The following is a 20,471-nucleotide window of genomic DNA, read 5'->3' on the forward strand; positions in this document are numbered from 1 at the left end:
CAACACATCAACGTCATGCGCTAGGCTAGGCCTTATCCAATTCAAAATCTTTCATAGACTTCACTATTGCAAATCTAAACTAGCCACGATATATCCCGAAGTTGAAGATAAATGTGATAGGTGTGCCCTCTCACCGGCTAATCACACTCATATGTTCTGGACTTGCCCCAAGCTAGTAGGTTATTGGACTAATATATTCAAGACTCTGTCTGATGTATTTGATATTCGTTTGGAGCCATCACCCCAGATAGCCATTTTTGGAATACCACCGGATTTTGGACTTTTGACCGCAAAACAGTCTAGAATAGTAGCATTTACCACACTGATAGCAAGACGCAGAATATTGTTGGGGTGAAAATCCCCAAAGCCTCCTTCTATTGCCTTATGGCTCAAAGATATTATGGATTTCTTAAACTTGGAAAAAATAAAGAGGTTCATTAGAAAGGTTCTTCTCGAGCTGACAACTATTTATTAACTATTTTGAAAATTTGAGAGTACTTCCAAAGAACTGAGCTGATGTCTTTGTTTTTTGTTGTTTTTCGTTTTTCTATCCCTAAAAATAGTAACAGCTTAACTACTAATACATTAGTATATAACTCTGGAGGTGATATATGACAACATTCCGACTCAAGTGTTTACTGGTATAAATTGTGACTACTACTGGAATTGCTAATTATTGATCTAAGAAATAATTATTAATCTCTAGATAACCCATTTCGGTTTCGTTCTCATTTTATTTTCTTATTTAAGTTTACATTCATTGCACTACTACTACTTTTTTGTTAGGTCACTATATTAGTATCCTTTTATTTTTATTTATTTACTATTTTTAAAATTTGTATTATTATTAATTAATTTTTTTATTTTGTATTATTTGCTATTCCTAAAGGAAAATTAATGATGATAACCGTGGGGGGAGGGATGGGGAGAGGGAGGAAAAAAAAAAGGTATGTTCATCTGTTTTGCTCTGTATTGTGGAAACAATCTGCCAATAAAAACATATATGAAAAAAAAATAAATAAAAGTGAGTGACTCACTAGAAACAAGTGTGACCAGCCTGAAAACGCAGTTTGCTTGTCTGAAGCATTCAGGTGTGTGTTCAAACAATGCCAAGGAGGAAAGGCATCAGCAGTGATCGTAGAAAAGCATTGTTGTTGCCCGTTACACTGGGGGATCATTCCCAAACAAGGAAGAATCTGAAACAGAGTATTCACTAGTGGAAACATTCAATACAACTGCCAATCACCTCAGAAGTAGACTAGTTCAATTCAAGGTCGACCGTGCAAAGTTCATTTGGCTCCTATTCAACAGCTGCGTCTATGTGTGTCAGACTAGAGACTAACGTCGTACAATTACTTCCAGTAATTGCTGCTAAAGATAGTTCTGCAGCCTAATAAATCAGTGGGTGCTTTTGTTCAGTACACGTTGTTAGTCCTCTATGGTTGTAATTACTGCAGGAAAAACACATTTTCCAGCGTGCCTAGTTATGTGAAGCCTTGGAGTTGAATGAACGTGTAGTTTCTTCTCCATATGACCTCAGGTAAAAGTGGAAAATGTAACTAATGGGTTATCTGTGGGAGCATCGTTACCTTGGAACCTGTCTGGCTTCACTTCAGGTACGAACTCCCCGCCTCAAACAGTTCCAGCCAGCAGTTTCCGCCTGGTAGGGCTTCATTAAACACACTCACACACACACACACACACACACTCACACACACACCACTGGGACGCGGCGGATCGCTGTCTTCAGCACGACTGTGGCTGGAAGGCACTTACACCACTTGATATTCAAAGGGAGCCAGAGGCTTCGTGAGAGTCTGGATTTCTGTGGATGTGTGGAAGCGTACGGCGGGTTATGAATGACTTTTTGTCTCCGCGTGCAAATGTCTTTGTGAGAATGTATGAGTCAGATGATTTGCACACTCTCAATTGCGTTATTGAGCAAGGCAGATAAAATATGTTGACACGTACTTGCAGCGAAACCTTTTTGCTGCTCGGCCTCTGGAGACAACAGAAGTATGAAATAAAACCCTTCAACGTGATAAAATCATGGATTCAGCTTTTATTATAAGTTCATGTCTTTTTCTTTTTGTGTATCAACACTAAAACAACACGACTGCGTGTTGATGCAATACTCCAGTTACGTCACGGTTGACTGTCAACGCCTCAAGTTGAACATAAAAACCGTCATTCATGACATGATTGTATAACCCCCGAGGGACAACGAGACAATAGAAACAATGACATAAATCCCCAAAGCACCTGTAGATTATCCACTAAATGCAGTGTTAGACCTTTTCAACCGAGCTATCCTGCCATGTGAACCCTTTAAAGCTGATTTTCCTGTTCAACAGAGCTGAGAATGGGAGCAATTTGCATCTTCCAGCACCGTTTTAAATTGTCTTCAGGCCAAAAGTCATGCTTAAACTGAAGATGTGACCTCAAAGAGGGGAGAGAGTTGCACAATAGACGTCCACGATGTGTTTGAGTCCCAACCACCAACGCTCTGATTAGTAGAAACCTGTTTTACTCTGGGAGACGTCGAGGCTCCAGCAGCGGCTGCCTCTGGGTAGGTGTATAGTTCACAAAGTAGCCATAAAACCCTCTAATTTTACCTTCCGGAGATCTGACAACTAACCTGCTATTAATTTTGTGAGCTATGCAGGATCTTTTTTGTGGCCTTTCATATTTAAAAGGGTTAAATTATCTGCAGGACACTTTTGATACGTGAACGGCAGCGTGTTTAGAAGTCCTTTATAGTGACAGCTGTGGATGCACAACTCATAGATGTCAAACTACTTAAAAAACAGTTTAATAGGAATAACTGTAGCTTAAAGAGAAGAAACATCATGCACGCTCCTGTGATCTATCTCCACCACTTCATTTGGATCTTCAAAACTAAACAGGTTCCACAGTCATGTTTCTACATTTAAGCTTTCACTTTCACGACTGAAAAACGTGCAAATTCCAAGCACAAGCAAAGTCTTATTCAGACTGGCTCATGGTTTTCCTGGTGTCACTAATCCTGGTAATCCTGCAGTGACTCGATGCTTTCCCGTGCCAACATTAACAAAACATTCCTGGTATTTCAGACAGTGCCGGACGCCTCCACCTGACTGGACCACAAAGAAACGCCCGCAGGTCGACGTTATTAGACCCCGATATCGAGACACTGGCACAGATGAAGCTACGTCCGAGCGGGTCTCCAATTATTACACAAATATTCTGTTCGGTTTTCACTGGCTGGATCCTGAAAGAACAGAAACACAGGGGAGGAGAGAACTGATCCAGCAATTATTATCCCAAGCCTGCGAGCAGACCATAACATTAACTCTGCTGAAGCAGAGGAGCAGGTGGAGGTGAGGCTGCAGAGGACGGGGGGAGACGGACGGGTGGAGGGGGAAACACGTGGACTGCCAGGTGTTTCCAGTAGCTGAATAGAGCAGTTTATAAAAGAACGTGAACCCTCCATCTTCCTCCACCTGAGGCCAACGAGGCAGCTGCTCAAGTCCAGACAGGAGAGAGAAGATATTGGGGTTTGGGGAAAGCTCTCTGCTACTTCTGCTCTGCAGCAGGTGGTGCTGCAAGCCTCTCCAGAGAAACCGGACCAACAAAGGTGCTTCCACACGGCACCACCAAACACTGCACCTCAGACAGGGAGCCGTCATCAACATCCATCTGACTCCCACCAACAAGGTGGGTGCAGATGACGGGGGCAGACTAAATAATTGGAAGATGAATCACAATGTCGTTAATATGTATTGAAGGAAGGTTTTTAACTCAAAAATGGCTTCACAACATGGGGTTTAAGATCCAATAATGAGCTCAAACACAATCCTGGAGGACACGTTGGTGCAAACAATCAATCTGTCAGAAGGCTGCAGAATGATTTATAGGCAGAAAGAGGATTTTATGACGCTGGAAAGTTATCAGAGTGGAGTTACACAACCTCCACAGCTCCACCCGAAACGTTTTTCTGGAACATGGGCTCCTGCACCTGCGATTGGCCAACACAGTTTGGCATTTTGCTATATGGTGAGAATTAAACCTGACTCGTCATGTTCCCCACTGCAGTAAATCACGCCTCAAATCTTAACTCAACTTTATTTGTAAAGCGTTTTAAAAACCAACAGCGGAGTTGGTTGGAGTGCTAAACGCAGGCAGGAGGTCAAAGAAAACATAACAAGCTGAACTAAAACTGAAAATATTAAAACGATACAAGCCAAGATCTCAAACTGAGTCAAAAGCCAAAGAGAGTTTTAAGAAAGGACTTAAAAACGGGAGCTGAGTCCGTCTGCCTGATGTGCAACAGCCACTCCGTCTACGATGTTGGAGGCGGCGCCTGAATCAGTCCGGTCACCTCTAAACGTCCTCTTAGTCTCAGACGACTGACATCAACCGATCCGTCGACCTGAGGGAGCGTTCGGCTGGAGCAGGTCGAACAGATACTTTGGAGGGAGACCACGAAGACCTTTAAAACACAATTTTTCTTTAAAAATCAATGTGAAAACAAAAAAATTAAATTGAAGTAACATGTTCTTGTTTTTTATCTTTTACGGTGCAACCCCTGGGTCAACATGGATTCAAAACCTTTAAGTTATATCTGTAACTTTTAAACACTTTTAAACACTAAGGCAATGCATAAATCCATTATATAATGCATGAAATGCATAATATAAAAGATGATTATATGACACCAAAAGCATATAGGTGAAAGATAGCAACTAATGGTATATATTTGTCATTGTAAAAGAGCATCATGCCTTCTTTAATTCAAGAGGCACCACATGATGCCAGTAAAACTGATGCAAATGTTAAGACGACTCTCCTATTTCAAAGTGTTACTGCATATTGAGACATGTGCTAATAATTAAGTGGCGACATCCAGTTTTCGGGGTTGAGTTCACAAAGGTGGGAAAATTGCAGTTCACATAAGTGACCACCAGGGGTTGGCACCAAAAGTGAGTCAATCTCCATTTACCGCAAGTCTATTAAAATGTCCAACTTTGCAGCAGAAATAAAAAAGATCACGTCTTTTTGGACTTTGCAATCAAATAAAAGTGAAATATCGGCGGTATTATGGTGTTCACTTGGGTAAAGCACAAAAGAAAGCTCGCTCTTGTCACTTCTTGTAGATGGAACTGCACTTGCGCATGCTAAGTACACAGTGTACGATGTACACCTCACAAAAGTCTGCTATTTGGGACATAATTACTGATTCAAGAGCGTAATGACTAAAAAAGGAAACTAGATGGTGACCAAGACTGAAGGAGAGTGACTCTTACACTGTGCTGTTACTCGGGGACTATCTGAACTGTAAATTACACAACTTCCTTTGTGCAGCTTTGAAATCATGATTTAGGTTTCAATCAAACGTGGAACAAAAAGCTGCAGCAGCAGATCCTAAAACATTAGAGCCGTCTCTTCTTCCATCCACATGTATGTCATACTTCTCCTCTGCATCTTTCCCTCATTTTGGGATACACTGCTTTTCTGTGTGTGTGTGTGTGTGTGTGTGTGTGTGTGTCACATGCAGAGCTACAGCAGTTCCACACAAAGACCTCTTTTCCTTTGTCTACAAAAGAGGATTCAAACCAGAAGACAGGCCGTAATAGATTACTTCCTCTTTTTTCCAGCCACAGAGATAAATGACCGGGATAAGCATGCTCACACACACACTTGCGCAGAGAGACCCGCACACACACACACACACAGTGTCTAGTTTGCATTGTCTCAGCATATTCCCAGGTTCTTTTGTCTCGCACCTCATCTCCACACGCTACTTTACATACGCGTGACGGTTTCCAAAGCGATCTTTTGCATATCCGGCGGCTCTAATGATATCGCCAGCATAGCTCAGGATGGGTTAGTTGAGGGATTTCCAGTTCTCTTCCACTGTGTGCCTGCCTCCTCATTAGTCCGGCTCTGCTCTGATCTGCAGGATTTTAGCACGAAGGCTTAAAGGTTTTCAGAGCGCTCTTAACGGTGACCCTCGACCCTTTGAAGCCCGTGACCTGCGCCACCAGAGGTCACAATCTTTTTTTTTTCTTTTCTTTGCCCGGGTGCCACGAGAACACCCGACACCTACCTGCACCCCCACCTCTACCGAGAGCTCACAAGGTACTAAAAAGTTGGTTTCACAGCCGGATCACACACCAAACTGCAGAAGCCTGAACACACCTCTGAGGTCTGGGCGACACACTCACGTACAGAAAAATGCATGAGATAAACGTTGCTCTCTCTTCTACGCAACCCCGAGCCGCACCATTAACCTCCCGCCCATGAATCAAATTAGTCTCATCTTTTACAAGACAAAACTAGTCGCCCTTCTTAACCCTCCAGCTCCAACAGCTAAATATGTTAATGTATTTCATCTGCTGCCTCCCAAACTCTCCTAATTAATCCCAAAGTTAAAGCAGTGAGCACATTAATCAGACATTCCTTCAGGGTGGAGGGAGGCGCTCACCTCTCCCCCTCTTTAAACAGCTCTGCTCTATAATCGCATGGAACTGAAAATTAGGACATCTGAAGAGCATGAAAGGAGAAACATTATGTTTCAGGAGAAACATAACATCTGCAGACTTTGTCAATTAAAACTCACACGGAAACATGAAAGTGCACAGTCGAAAGAAAGGAAAGGAGAGCCCACACACACTGCACACTATTTTATCATTTAATTGCTTTTCACATCAACTCCCTGCACTCTCTAATTAAAGCACGGTAAAAATAATAGGTGCGAGGAGAGATGGCGCTCCGTGTGAGGAGGAGAAGGCAGGGAAGATGAAAGTTAAGGAGGACAGTTTGGGTTAAGCCCCACTTAAGGGCTGGAGGAGTTTAATGTGAAGTCACAAGTGTGTGTGTGTGTGTGTGTGTGTGTGTGTGTGTGTGTGTGTGTGTGTGTGTGTGTGTGTGTGTGTGTGTGTGTGTGTGTGTGTGTGTGTGCAAACGTATGTTAGAATCTGTCTGTGTGCAACCAGGAACCAACCAGTGTGTGTGTGTGTGTGTGTGTTGCAAGGTAAAAGGCAATAAGACGGCAGAAGTCAGAAGTCTGTCAGGCAGGAAATTAGCAACACCTGAGGGTTTATGGGTAGAGACTCCTTAAAGTGGAGAAACCACTTCAAGATACAGCAGCTTACCTGTTTATCTAGTGCATCAGTTGAGGATGTGAGTAATGGGGATGGATTTATTTGAAATTTCAAACAGTAATCGTCCTAAACAAGAAGCAGCTGAGTTATCTGCCTGATTTCAAAGTTGATGATAGCGGGAAGAGGCCGTCACCACGGCAGCTCTTTGTTGTCTAATTTATTCCCCCATTCATTAGCTCTTCCAGCCACCTCCATCCATTCTGCCGTCCATTTTCATATCCAGCTCAGTCCCTCCCCCGTGGCTCCCTTTCTTCCCACCCCCCATCATTCCCCTGCAACACAGTGGGCTTCTGCTCAGACTTCATTCATTTCCGTCTGTCAACTAGCCAGCTAACCAAATCCTTCCCCAGCTGACAGGACAAAGGACCGCAGAGTCTCCCCAGATTGCTCACGCTGACACGGGATGCTCCGGCAAGCCTCACAGACAAACACTTGGTTTATCTGCTCACTTTTGCGGTCTAGAAAATCCAGAGACATCGCAAACACTTGGTCAGAAATCAGGCCAGCAGTGCGCCGAGCATCCCAAAGCTCAGCTGCATCAAATACCGCGGAGCAGGGGGGAGGCAGTTCATATCTCTAAAGAAGAATACACCCTAAAATTGTGCAATATTCTTAGTGTATTTTTGATTTCATGCATGTAATTGCAGCAAGATGTTGTTCTGTTGTCCATCACCTTGAGGATCTTTTTGTATTGTTCAGCTATTCCTTATGTGGGTCGTAGTTTGAGAAACTGGACGTTGGTCACGTTAACCAGCGCACAAAAGCTGCTCCAGACATTGTATCTGTGTGTGTTTTAAGTTTCAATGCCATTTTTTTCCTGCCACATGTGTAAACACACAGTGTTTAACCCCAAGATAAGACATGGTGAAGTTTACACAAGTGTTTTATTCACACCTCGAGCTAAGACGTTGTATTTTTCCAGTGGCTCAGAATATTTGTGGACAGCATTTGCTTTTTCTGCATTAATAATAAGCAATAAATAAATAAATTAAATAATAAGCTATTAAAACAACATAATATAACAAATACAGTTAAAATACAGCAAGTTCAGTTGTAACAAGTGTGAAAAAAAATTAAAATGAATCAAACGGCGTAAAAATTGCATCCAAATAATCCTGCTAAAATAAAAGGGAGCTCTGGTGTGAAGGAAAAACAGGTGGAATTCCCTTCCCAGGTGTTCCTACCTGTCAGCATCTCCTTGTCCTGATGACGTGTTCCGGTGCAGCGTCTCTCGTACGGCGGCCATGCTGTCTGGCAGCCGGTTCAGGCGCCGGGTGTAGAGACCCAAACCTCCATCAGTCATGTACCTGCAGATCAGAGCACAAAGTTCCTCTCAGATACAGAGTTAAACAGGACAGAGGAGATCACGTGAAGCCGCGTGGCCTCCCACGTTGTTTTAAAGCCCGGCTTCACACACACTGCACGCTGCTCCTCTTCCCTCTTTAACGCATGCTTTATGGATGTGGAGCCCACATCCCTCCACCTAGTTCTCTGGTTGAGGCGACGCTCCCATCAATCTGGGCTAGATGGCTGGCAAAAAAAGCTCCCACGCTGACGCTGGAGACAGCAAACTAACTGGAGGGACACATTTCTCTAATGTGGCCAGTGGTGAACAACAGCGGTCTTTAAGAGAAGAAGCTGCACAGAAGACAGAGGATGAGTCTGTTCTTCATTTCTACAGGACGTAAATCCATCACACGCGCTGGTTCCATCAGTGCTCCGCTCTGCCACACTGATAGACGGAGAAACCCAACATTAGGAGAGGTTAAAAATACTCTGCATGTACAAGTACAGGCTAAGTAGAGGAGTCATCTCATTTCATAATGGAAAAGCACATTATAGGCGGCATGATTTATAGCGTGCTTTAGTCGGTCACAGTCTGAAACTGATACCGAGGAGCTGAACACTTACACAAACATTCCCATGTGAACTAAAACACCAACTAATTCCTCAAATATTTACCTGTAGACGAGATTACCAAAGGAACCAAATATGGATATAATATAATGAAATGTTCGCAGATTTAGGGTAGAGCCCTGCAACGTTTCAAAGGTGACTTCTCTCTCCCTGGGACTGGGTTATGACTCTCGTCACAAGAGTAAGTGGGTAGAAAAATAAACCGACTTCTACGATATCTCGAGGTGAAACTGGGGAAGATGAAAGTCTGCGTGCACATAACTACACATCTATATGCACAATGTACACACGGTGGAGTGTTTCCTATAAACAGAGCTGGTTTGTGCCCAGTAACGTGCCGTCAAACACATTGAGCGTTAGACTTGATCGTGTTTGGTATAGGTGTTGAAACGCATCAGTATTTTGGCAGCAAACATCCAAGAATGAGATGGAATACAGACTCGCTGAGACATGCATGCAATATGTGATTACTCTTATTATTATGAAGAAACCATTACTAAAGCTGTTTACTACACAGCAAAAACAGCCCTCGGGAAATAAGACTAATAATCCTAAATGTAGTCATATTGTCTTACATCAAGCAAAAAACAAAACCCTAAAACACTCCGCCAATAGGGTAAAACACTTTTTCTTGACTAGAATTCTTAAAACTAGCATAAAAGTATTGCCCCTAGACAAAAAAATAAGACAAATCAGTTTTCGTAGTGCGTACTACCATGTACCGATTTGGTCAAAATCTTGTGTGCAATGTGGAAACAATTGCGCAAACACACAAAAGACAAGATGGTGAGCTCCTTTTGATAAGAAAAAAAGTCCTGTTTCAGCTGACTGGCCTACCTCACATGCATGCATCCCATAATGCAGTGAGTTACTACAACAGCAGCTAGCCACATTTCTGATTACGGCCTAGAATAGCTGCTTTAATAGGTGGATACTGCGTACTAACGGTGACCACCGTGCCACGATGCATCGTTCACTGTGAAACATGCATAATACAGCAGTACGCTATTTCAAAAACAGCCTGAGGCTCAACGTGCACTAAATCCATTTAAATTTCACTTTCACGCATATTGGTTCCCCTATTTGGTCGTGAAGAAGCTCAAGGACATTTCCCTTGCTTGTGAAATTCAGCGAAATGTGAGAACATCTGACTGATTTGCATAAAGTGTGGCCGAGCTCAGCTGTTTGACGCCCTGCTGCGGTCCGTTTTTCCAGAAATGCCCTGCATAAGCATTGTTTTAATACTAAATTAACGGGCTCTGCGTGATGTGATCGATTTGTTTGCATAAGATAGACCCTGGGAATAAGAGTCCAAATTAAATGTGGAGATTCAGAATTTTGTAATTGCAAAACTTTAAGGAAGAAGGACTGGCCAAATCATGATTAACACTTCTGTGCGCTCATCTACCATGACAAAAAGAATATTTAGGCTTTTAAGGGGATGTGTGAAGTATTTGTGAGTAGATGGCGTTTTACCTCTAGTAAACTGTGGCCACGGCGCTTTCACTTTGGAGAATCTGGGAGGAGTTTTGGTGGGGAGCTGGCTAACCTCTGTTCAGAATTAGGAGCTTTTACTCTAATTTACAGGACCAGTTGTTAACTATCTAAAAAAAACTCAAACATTATAAATATCAACAAGATTATAGCAAAATGTAGAAGAATAAATCTACATAACATGATCTTAATTGTAACATGGGCTGTTTTTCCAAACCACATAGTACAGATGGAGCTCATTTGGTTCAACAGAGGTTCTAGATGTTTTTTATTCCTTTATATTATATGTACTGTATACTGGTCTGGTGTCATTAAGACATAGCATACCACCGTAAAAGCAACGAGGAGATGTACTACGTGAAGGAGACTGGCCAGCTGCACTCTGGAAAACTTCCCGAAAGTAGCAAACCATTTGGGTACCTGTCACTTACACAGAGTGTGTATGTTTTTGTTTACTGGACAGTGTATCCTGTATTGTGGCAAACTGAGTTTGCATTAGCATGTAGCTTTGGAAATGGCTACGATTTTGCAAAATGGACAAACTGACAAAGACCATGTTTGAACAAAGATGTTCTGTGGGACATCAAACTCAGTGACTAAATAATTAAGGTAAATAACTGTTGTTTGAAGAAGAGGAGTGGTCCAAATACTGATCTAATACAGTAGTACTCAGCAGTACTTCACACAATCCTACTTCAAATAAATAAAGTGTTCAACAATTAATACTTAAATTGTATTAATTATTCAGGTGCAAGTATTTGGAATTCCTTTGGGGTGTATGATGGAACGGCGGCTGATTTATAAAACGGTATAAAACAATAATCCATTGTCCACTGAATATCCTACACACACACACACACACACACACACACACACACACACACACACACGCACACACAGTACATGCAACTTAATTGTTCTGCATCAGAATTTCCCAACAACAAAGAGACTTTAGAGACGGCTGAAAAATGCTGGCACCCTCTCGTGCCCCGGGACCAGCTCGGGGGAGTTGCTGGCATCAATCATAAAGCACGTCACCTTGAGACGAGCAGGCAGGCCGGCAGGCGCACAAACAAACACCGACTGATGCATTACCCCTTCACACTAATAATTGACTGAGCTCCTGCAGTCTCGTCTCACACTGCTTGTTAACCTGTAACCCTCTGCAGCGAGACAGACGTGTCCAAACAAGAGAGTTTATGAGCTGAAGCAGAGCAGCTGGGTCGAGTTTACGCAGCAAGAACCAGTGGCACATGTCCTGAGTAAATGACACTGCAGAGGTATTCCACTTCCCAACAACAGATGCAGTCTTTTTTTAAATAAAGTCACCTTCTGGATGAACACATACCTGTCTGCCTCAAACATGCTAACACAGGGAGTCCAAAGCAAATAAGCAAGTCCAGGTGAGCGCTGATCCCTTCTGATTAAGATCTTCAAACAAATCCGTTTCCAACCGTCTGTTACTGTGTGTTATCAGGTCTGTGAGCTGTGAGGGAGAGCCGCTGTTGCAGGAATAATATCCCCTATACGTGGAAAGCATGTGTGATGATGCTGATATGAGAAGTCACTGAGCTCTCCATGTGCAGCGCGAGCGTGGCGATCCGTGAGAGCTCGGTGTGGGTGTGCAGCCTTCCCGCTCCGCTCTGCAAGCCTTCCTCCCCCTGGCTGGAAGTGGAGTCTGTCTGTGAAAGGTGGAGGAGGGATGGGAGTGTGGAAGTGCAGAGGAGGGAGGGAGCGGAGGAAGGTGGGAGGTGAGGTGTAGATCAGGCAGTATACCCCCGAGCATGAGGATGTGGGGGGGGGCAGCCCTCGTCTCTGTGGGCCACAGACACCGAAAGGAAAAAGAGGGGAGGGGGTCTCAAAGAAAACCACTGAAGATAGCAAAAAGTGGTGTCATCAGTCACGCGGAGCTCCACGGTGAGGCACATCCATCTGAGCTGCTTATCTCATGTCTACATACGCTGCTCTTCTATAAAACCCAGAATAAAATCTAATTTAAATCATAAAATAAGGTCTTTTGTCATACCAATCCTCCAAAACCCCCCAAAATATAAAATTCCCAAAGAAAAAAAAAAAAGAAAAAGCTGCAACCGTTCTCAATCGAACTGCTAAATTTCTTCTTTTTTTTCAATTTTTCTGAATAAATGACGACCAGATATAAAAATTTAACTAAAAAGTCTGAAGAGATTTTACGCATGACGTCCACGGTGCCAAAGGTCCCTTCAGAGCAATCCCCCAGAATCACTGTGGTTTAAATCTCGAGGTAAAACTAATCTAATTTGTGGTGTTTGCAGCACTGGAGAACCATTCTTTGAGGGATTAATTGGGATTACGCGTCACAGTGGCTCTATGGTTTACTCCACAAGCTTTCAACTACACTTTGCTGGAAGGCAGCAGCTCAGAAACGGATATCTCCAACCAAATTAATCAAAATCAAACCGCCTCCTCTGTTGTCAGACACCAGAGACGGTAGATGGGAGTAACGCTCCCTCTGTGATCTGTGTGAATTAACCATTTTAGAGACAATGCGGAGTTGACAAAGAGTTGAGCTGTGGTTTCTGGTGTAATCCAGACGCCAGCTCCTCCTCTCTGGGTAAACATCCCACCTCGGTGTGGAAGAACCAGTTATTTAGTGGAAGCTAACGCGCGCTTGTGACGGCGATAACCAGGACATGGCCCGAGGATGAGGAGAGGGGGAGGCTATCAGTCCACGGCAGTTTTAAATGGTTAACCTGCACCGGTTAACGACTCCACCCACTAAACATGCACACATACACAAACACACCTTGCTTGTCTCACACCCCCCCCCCCCCCCCCCCCCCAAGGAAACACTTGGTATCGTCAACATGGGTCCATTTGAATAAAAGCTCATTAGTCTGTCATCCATCATTCATCCCTCGAAGCTGAAAACAGCCAATACAAACACAGAGTGTGTAGTGTTTTCAACACACACACACACACACACACACACACACACACACACACACACACGCACACACACACACACACACACACACACACACGCACGCACACACACTTCCTCAGCCGCAGGAGGTTAAACATGGAAAGCGAATAAATCACTTAAATCATTTATCAAATTAAGATGCAAACGTTCCAGATTCTAAGAGGGGGGGATACATGTAATTTCTTTGCTTTGAACTGGTGGTTGAATTAATAAAGATCAGTCATCTGAAGAAGAAAACCGGGAGAAATAATCTTTACATGCAGTAAAACTACAATACAGGGGGGTAGGGGGTATTGCCACGGCTCCGCGATGCCCCTCTTCCAGCCTGGATACTAAGTTCTCCGAGTGAGAGACTCCCTCTCCCCCGGTCTGCGTCATCACCTGTCCAGGTGTGCCTTTGGCCTTCCTTTGTCTCCTCAGATAAAAGATCCAGACATATCAACTCGCTCGCTTGTTCTCTAAGACTGCCTGAGGGCTGGAGAATCACTCCAGACCCACGGAGGTCAAATGAAGTCATTTCCACTCCTTTTCAAAAAGGGGGATCTGCTTTTTATTATCTTCAGTGATCTCACAGAATCATGTCTACATTTTTATTAATCTGAACTCAAAGTAATCCCTAATGAAGCTGCGCGCCAGACTCTGATCTCTGCACGCGTCTGACTTCTGATGCCATCTGAAGGCGACTTGGCGCCTGTTACAGCTCCATCTGATAATGATGATGACAGCAGATGTTTAAAATGCCGTGTGGCAGCCAAGGTATGCAGGGAGTTTGTTGCAACATGGTCACTGGCTTCCAGAGAGAAGATAAATGGCTCATCGGGATATTAACGCCACTGAACGTGAAAAACAGGAGAGATATATGTGGGATGTGCGCTCAGAGTAATAATAATGCAACAGAGGACTGTCACGTATCATCTAACAGCTGGATCACAGTGGGATCGTCAAGGAGCCATACTGCCCTCTGCTGGCACGCTCCTTTACTGAGGATCACACCCAGTGGCGTCAATTCAGTCAAAGCTAAGGTATGGCAAGGTTACGAGTCACAGAACTTAACTAGAGTATCAATCAACACGTCCAGCAAATACTCATCACAGAAGTCTGCTATGGAGCTTATCTGTGTGCTCAAGAACATTTGAACTTTTTCAAATGCAGTCTCGCTCACTGCAAAAACTCAAAATCTTACCAGGAATATTTGTCTTATTTCTAGTTAAAATGTCTCATTTTTCAAATTTGTCAAAAAATCTCATTACACTTAAAACAAGAGTCATCACCAGAAAAATAAGTTGTTATTTGACCATTTTCACATGTTTCAAATAAATGTTCACTTGAAATAAGTAGAAAAATCTGCCAGTGGGACAAGATTTATCTTCTCATTACAAGCAAAACAATCTTGTTCGACTGGCAGATTTTTCCACTTATTTTAAGTGAAAATCTACTTGAAACAGGTGAAAACTGTTGTTTTTGAGTCTTGTCTTAAATGTAATGAGATTTTTTTTTACTAAAAACTAGACATTTTAACTAGAAATAAGACAAATATTCTTGTTAAGATTTTGAGTTTTTGCAGTGTATAATAACTATTGAAATCGATCATGTTTTCTGATTTGCATTTGTAGTTATTCTATATGTATTAAGTAATAGAATAATCTATACAAATAGACACAGAGTAATTCCATAAACTTATTTAAAAAACAAACATTTACATTTTCCCTTGAAGCCAAGGTGTGGCGGCTGCCATACCTTGCCATACCCAATTGACGCCCCTGATCACACCGGTTGAAGTTTGCCATTTTTGCATGACAGAAGTATCATTTTATCTTTTTGCTTACCCGCTGGTGACGTCATCAGCGCGCACAGCGTTCTTGCTCAGCACATCTCCGTCGCTCATGTATCCCGTGACCTCCATGGCGATGCCGTCCAGCTCCCCGTCCTCCCCAGCTCTGTCCCCGAGCTCCACGCTGCACAGAGCTCCCCCCCGGCCGGCCAGCTGCCGCCGCAGGTGCCCGGGGTACATGTAGCGCCCCCCCTGCCCGCCGGCCGCCCGGTTCCCGTAGCCGTTGGAGGGGGCGTCACCCGCCTGCAGACGAGGGCTGGACTGGCCCAGTCGCCACGACGACAGCGAGGAGCGGGCAGAGGTGAGGCTGAGGATACTCCGACCCCCTCCGGTGCTGTTGCCGCTGCCGCTACCGCCGCTGATGTCTGTGGTGACGCTGCCATCGAACGTGGTTTCCAAGGTGCTGGAACAGGAAGAGATACATGGAAAAATGAATAAATGTAGTTTTTTTAAAGATCTAATCTACAGCAAGAGAAAAGCACTCAATCTCAGGGGTGGACAAACAGAAAACAGGGCATGTTGACCTTACAGCGGAGCTGAAACTAGATCTTGTTAGCTCTGCTCTGTGAGGTCAGGCCAGAGCACAGAACCTGTAAAAGGTAATGTCACTGGTTTGAGCCTAACCAGAAACAAACAGGACATGAAAGGCCGCGATCAAAGAGCGATGACACACTGCTGAGGGGGTGGGGGTTGGAGGAGAGTAATACCTGTAAACCAAGACAGACACAGTCTGCTGACCACGAGGCAGTTCAATCACCGGCTCCAATCCTCAACATAAAGCCTGATTTGGTCTGTTTATAACTCAGCCGTGGCCGCCTTTGTACGGCGCCGCACTTGATGATCCTCAAACAGAAGGGTTTTGTTTGCTAAAGCATGTTTCATAAACTTCACGTGAGCGCGGCCGACTTCAGTTTAGCACGGAAACTGAAAATATTCAGTTTTATTTTGCTGCTTTCGCCATCAATGAGACGTATCTTACAAATTTGGCAGTTAACAGGAATAATAAATGAAGGTAATCTATTATTCTATTGAAACTAATTTCACGTGTCTATAAAAACATGTAAAAATGATTTATTTTTATTTACCTGTGTGTGACCTGAGTTCCTCGCAGACTGGACATGGTCTCCTCCAGGTTTTGCCGTAGGTCTGCGATGTTTTTGACTGTACGCAAACGTCTCGTCTCCGGATCTTCACCTGAGTGAAAAAAATAAATAAAAAATACTATCATGAGGCGAATTTCATATATTCTGAACAGCCCAGAATTTAAATGCTAGGGGCCTCCAACCTGAAAGGTCCTCAGCGGAGGTCTGGCTGGTCTTGGTGCAGGAAACGTCTCCACTTCTCCCCCCAGAACCAGCCTCCGTGTTCTCAGTTCCCTCGCCGTCTGTTTGGGATCTGGGAGAAAAAAAGAAAAAAAAAGGTTGCGCAAGTGATCAAAGTGAGGAAATCATTGAATCTGAATTATTGGTGCACTTAGTGGGAACCTAATAATCAGAAAATTGTCACGAAGGAGGGATAAACCTGATTAAGATTTAAATCTGCTGTTTCAAGTCTTGTGACTGCGGTCCAAGACGAATGCCCGCTAAGCCTCAGACGCCGGTAACGTTCATCTTTGAAGGATAAATCAATACTCAGAGCTCAGCCACTGCATTGGCCGCTCCATTTTTGAGATGATGACGTCCGAGAGCCGGGTACGTGCAGCCTTTGGTCTTTGCAGACTTTGTCCTTGTTGACTAATGCACACTCACTCTGAACATGAACCGTTAGAAAAGGCTGCTGTGCTGAAGAGGACAGCATCTAAGCCCCTGGAAACTTCTGGTAACGTCACATAAAACTGCTTTAAACTACAGAATATTTCCATAAAATTATTCTTATGACTTCATTTCACAATAAAAGACCATTTTTCTACACTTTGCTTTTTGGTTTGCTCTGTACGTGCACCTTATGGCTGGTGGAGGTGACATAATCCTGCAAGTAATGATATTTGACAGGTATACGGCAGAGGAGGAAGTTTCAGGCCCTCAAAGTTGAGCTTTTTTTTCTTTTAGGTGGGGCCAACAGGTCCAAATGTGTAGAAGGAGATTAGCTAATGAGTTGTTGTTAGAGGGGACTTATAGAGCGTGAGGGAACTGTATCCCCGTCACACTGGGACCAGAGCAGAGGTCCAGAGGTAAACACATCAACTCATATTTGACTAAGTACTTGAAGTACATGAGTCCACAAGGGCAAGGAAGCCAGAACATTTGAAGGGGTTGATCTCAGATGAGTCAATAAGCAAGATGACTTCTAACTTTAAGATGGGAAGCAAATATCTGGTGTTTGATGGTTTGATAAACAATCTCCTGAACTTGACTTGTTAACGGTCCTGGACTCAGAGTACCACCGCTTTTACATTTGTGGCCAAAGTTTTTAGCAATTATGAACATTTTGGTATTTTTAACAAATTTGTTTTCCTTTAACACTGTTTTTTAAGAGCATTTATTCACTTTTTTTATAGGCAAATATATATTGTGATTATTCAAAGAGTTCATATTTACATTATTGTTCTTTTTTTGTCCAAAACCTTAAAAAGTTTCAACGGTTTTTTTGTCACATACACAGTAAAAACACTGGTAAAAAAGAGATTATAAATGTGGTGGAAACAGGAAAAAAAGAAATGGTCTAAGAATTACAAAAGCCAAAAAATTTGCAAAAACCCAAAAACTTTCGGCCCAGACTGTACACCAGTTTACTTATAAAAGCTTGTAAAACGAGTGTTAAGCGTTACAGTCTTTGATGCATTTTTGAGACACTCTCTTTAAAGCAATTTTAAATCACAAATAAGTAAATACTGAAACCTTGCCTGTACATGAAAGGTGCGACGGTGGCTGTGTTGGGGTGGCTGTGGTGCTGCTGCGTCTGAGGTAGCTGCACGCTCACGGTGTTGCAGGCTGTGCTCTGTGTAGTGCTTCCTCCTGCCACAAGGGCGGCGCCGCTGGGCTTCCCCTCTGTGGAGGCCAGACTGGAGGTAGAGCTGGAGTGCCTGCTGTCCCTGTCTTTATCCAGGGGACCCCGGTGCATGACCAGACCCCCCCCTAAACGCATGCTCCGGGGCCTCTCCCCAGCCTCTTTCACTGCAGAAGCTTTGCCCCCAGCTCCCGGAGCTTTGCCTCCTGGCTTTGGTATACCGCTGTGTGCAGGAGTGGAGTTCTCCTTTTTGGCCACTTTACCCCCCTTGGGAATGAAACTGGCAATTTTAGAGGTCTTTTTGTTGGGGCCGTCAGCGTCCGCAGCGACGGCTGCTGCTTCCTCCCTCAGCTCGTCCCCCCTCAGCTCGGTTCTGTCCGGGACACGTTTCCCCACCTCTTTCCCTTTCTCCTTCTCCTTGCCCTTGTCTTTTTCCAGGCCTTTCGTGGAGCTTTTCTTGGCAGTCAAAGCTCTGCTAAAAGTGCGTTGGGCGATGCCCCTCAGAGCGATCTTGGGGCTGCTGGCAGTTGTGGAGACGGAGGCGCCTGCCGAGGGAGCGGCTCCGTGGCTCGTGCCGTTGCTGGTTCCGTTCAGCCCGGGTCGGACGTTGCCATCGTCCTCGTCCATGGGGTCGGTGTTGGAGCCCGTTTCTGATCTCTCCACCTGCCCTGCTCCCGGCTGCCTTGCTGGGGCAGCGGTGTCAGGGTGGGGCCCTGCTCCAGTGGAGGAAGAGGAGGTGGGGGATGACTTGGACCCTCCTTTACTGTTGAAAAGCTTCAGCTTCTCCAGCATGGACTTCTGAGCAACAGCTTTGGGAGGAGCCTCAGTTGCCGGAGCAGCCCTGGAGGAAGCGTCCCTCTCCTGTTTGCTGGACTGCATGGCAGACAAGGGGGTGGATGTGGGGGGATGAGAGGAGGTGTGCTTGGAGCTTGTGGGCTTGCTCCTCCAGGACTTGCCGTTGCTGTTGGGGTGGGGAATGGCTGTGGAGGAGGACGAGGAGGAAGGTGGAGGAACCGAGGAGGCACCTGAAACGCTGGTAGAGGAGCTGCCACTCGATGCAGATGACAGAGCGTGCTCAGTCATCAAAGAAGGCTGCAAGGTCATGCCCTCTGGGGAATCTGCATGAGAGGAAAAAAAAAACAATCAAACAATGAAGTAGAAGCGTAAAGATGAGGAAGGAAAAATCAATCAGATGTGGAATCGGAGGGAGAAGAGAGTATGTTCTCTTTGACCCCGAATATGTCGGCCTTATAAGGGCCTGGAGCCACTGTGTGTTGAAGCAGCCAAATGTGCCATTGCTTTACCTCAAGCAAACCACCAAAACTGTTAAAACCCACTTACAACTATCAATAAGAGAAACCCATCACAGACTGTTTATTCAAACTGAGAGGAGCAGCTTTAAGTGCTTTTAAGTCTCGCCAAGCCCACTAGGAAGCAGCGCTGCTGCACGTATAAGGCCTGGACTTATATGGACCTCTTTCGGTCGGGGTGCTCTGCCTTCCAAATAAACACACTGGTCACTGGAAAATCCCATCAAAGAGTACATTCAAACCTGAGATTAACTTGGAGATGTAAGTTGAAGAAAAGAAAACCAAAAGCCTTCCTGCAGGAGATGAGATGATCCGCAGCATGTGACTCAGTGGTGTCTCATTAAGTAAACTTACCGAGAACCGAGGGAGCAAAACAAGACTTGAAAATCCCTGGTAAAAGTCACAGCCACAGAAAACTAGAGCGTCCTGGCGGCTGCTGAGGTTGTCAGTGTACATTAAGAGTGGTGCGACCAGGGACACGGGGCTCAGACCAGTAACATTTGAATATTCAAACACCAACTGCCAGATGCAGAGAGAGAGAGAGAGGGGTCTGTGTTGGAGAACTGCTTGGACTGAATCATAACATTTCAGTTACAACTTACCCTCATCATTTCACACCCACACACACACACCAAACCCAGAGCTTCCCTTCCTATTTGCTTTTACTTTACTTTGTACTGTTCTCTTGTCTTCAGATAGTAAATAAAAGTATTCAAAAATACTGTTTATTTAACTTCAAGTGTTAATTTTAAATATGCAGAATCAGCATCAACTTCATTGGTCAGGTTTGCAAAAACAAACATACATCTACTACCTAAATGACTACAAAATAATACATCTAAATGGAAAGGAATGTTGATTTT

General features: G+C 44.2%; 1 protein-coding gene across 12 annotated transcripts in view; it reads right to left on the bottom strand.

Annotated features, from left to right (window-relative positions):
- nav2a (neuron navigator 2a) overlaps positions 1–20,471 on the bottom strand; it is a 249,424-nt gene that overhangs the window by 40,270 nt on the left and 188,683 nt on the right. For 11 of the 12 annotated variants that reach the window (XM_061737815.1, XM_061737788.1, XM_061737779.1 and 8 more), the window contains 5 exons: positions 18,195–19,416; positions 16,638–16,747; positions 16,438–16,546; positions 15,348–15,755; positions 8,330–8,452 (listed from right to left, as the gene is read on the bottom strand). In XM_061737815.1, coding sequence (XP_061593799.1) covers positions 8,330–8,452; positions 15,348–15,755; positions 16,438–16,546; positions 16,638–16,747; positions 18,195–19,416 — 1,972 coding nt within the window. The remainder of the gene's footprint in view (positions 1–8,329; positions 8,453–15,347; positions 15,756–16,437; positions 16,547–16,637; positions 16,748–18,194; positions 19,417–20,471) is intronic. The other variant, XM_061737743.1, reaches the window with a different exon arrangement.

This window comes from Cololabis saira, chromosome 2 (assembly GCF_033807715.1).
Source record: "Cololabis saira isolate AMF1-May2022 chromosome 2, fColSai1.1, whole genome shotgun sequence".
Taxonomy (NCBI): Eukaryota; Metazoa; Chordata; class Actinopteri; order Beloniformes; family Belonidae; genus Cololabis; species Cololabis saira.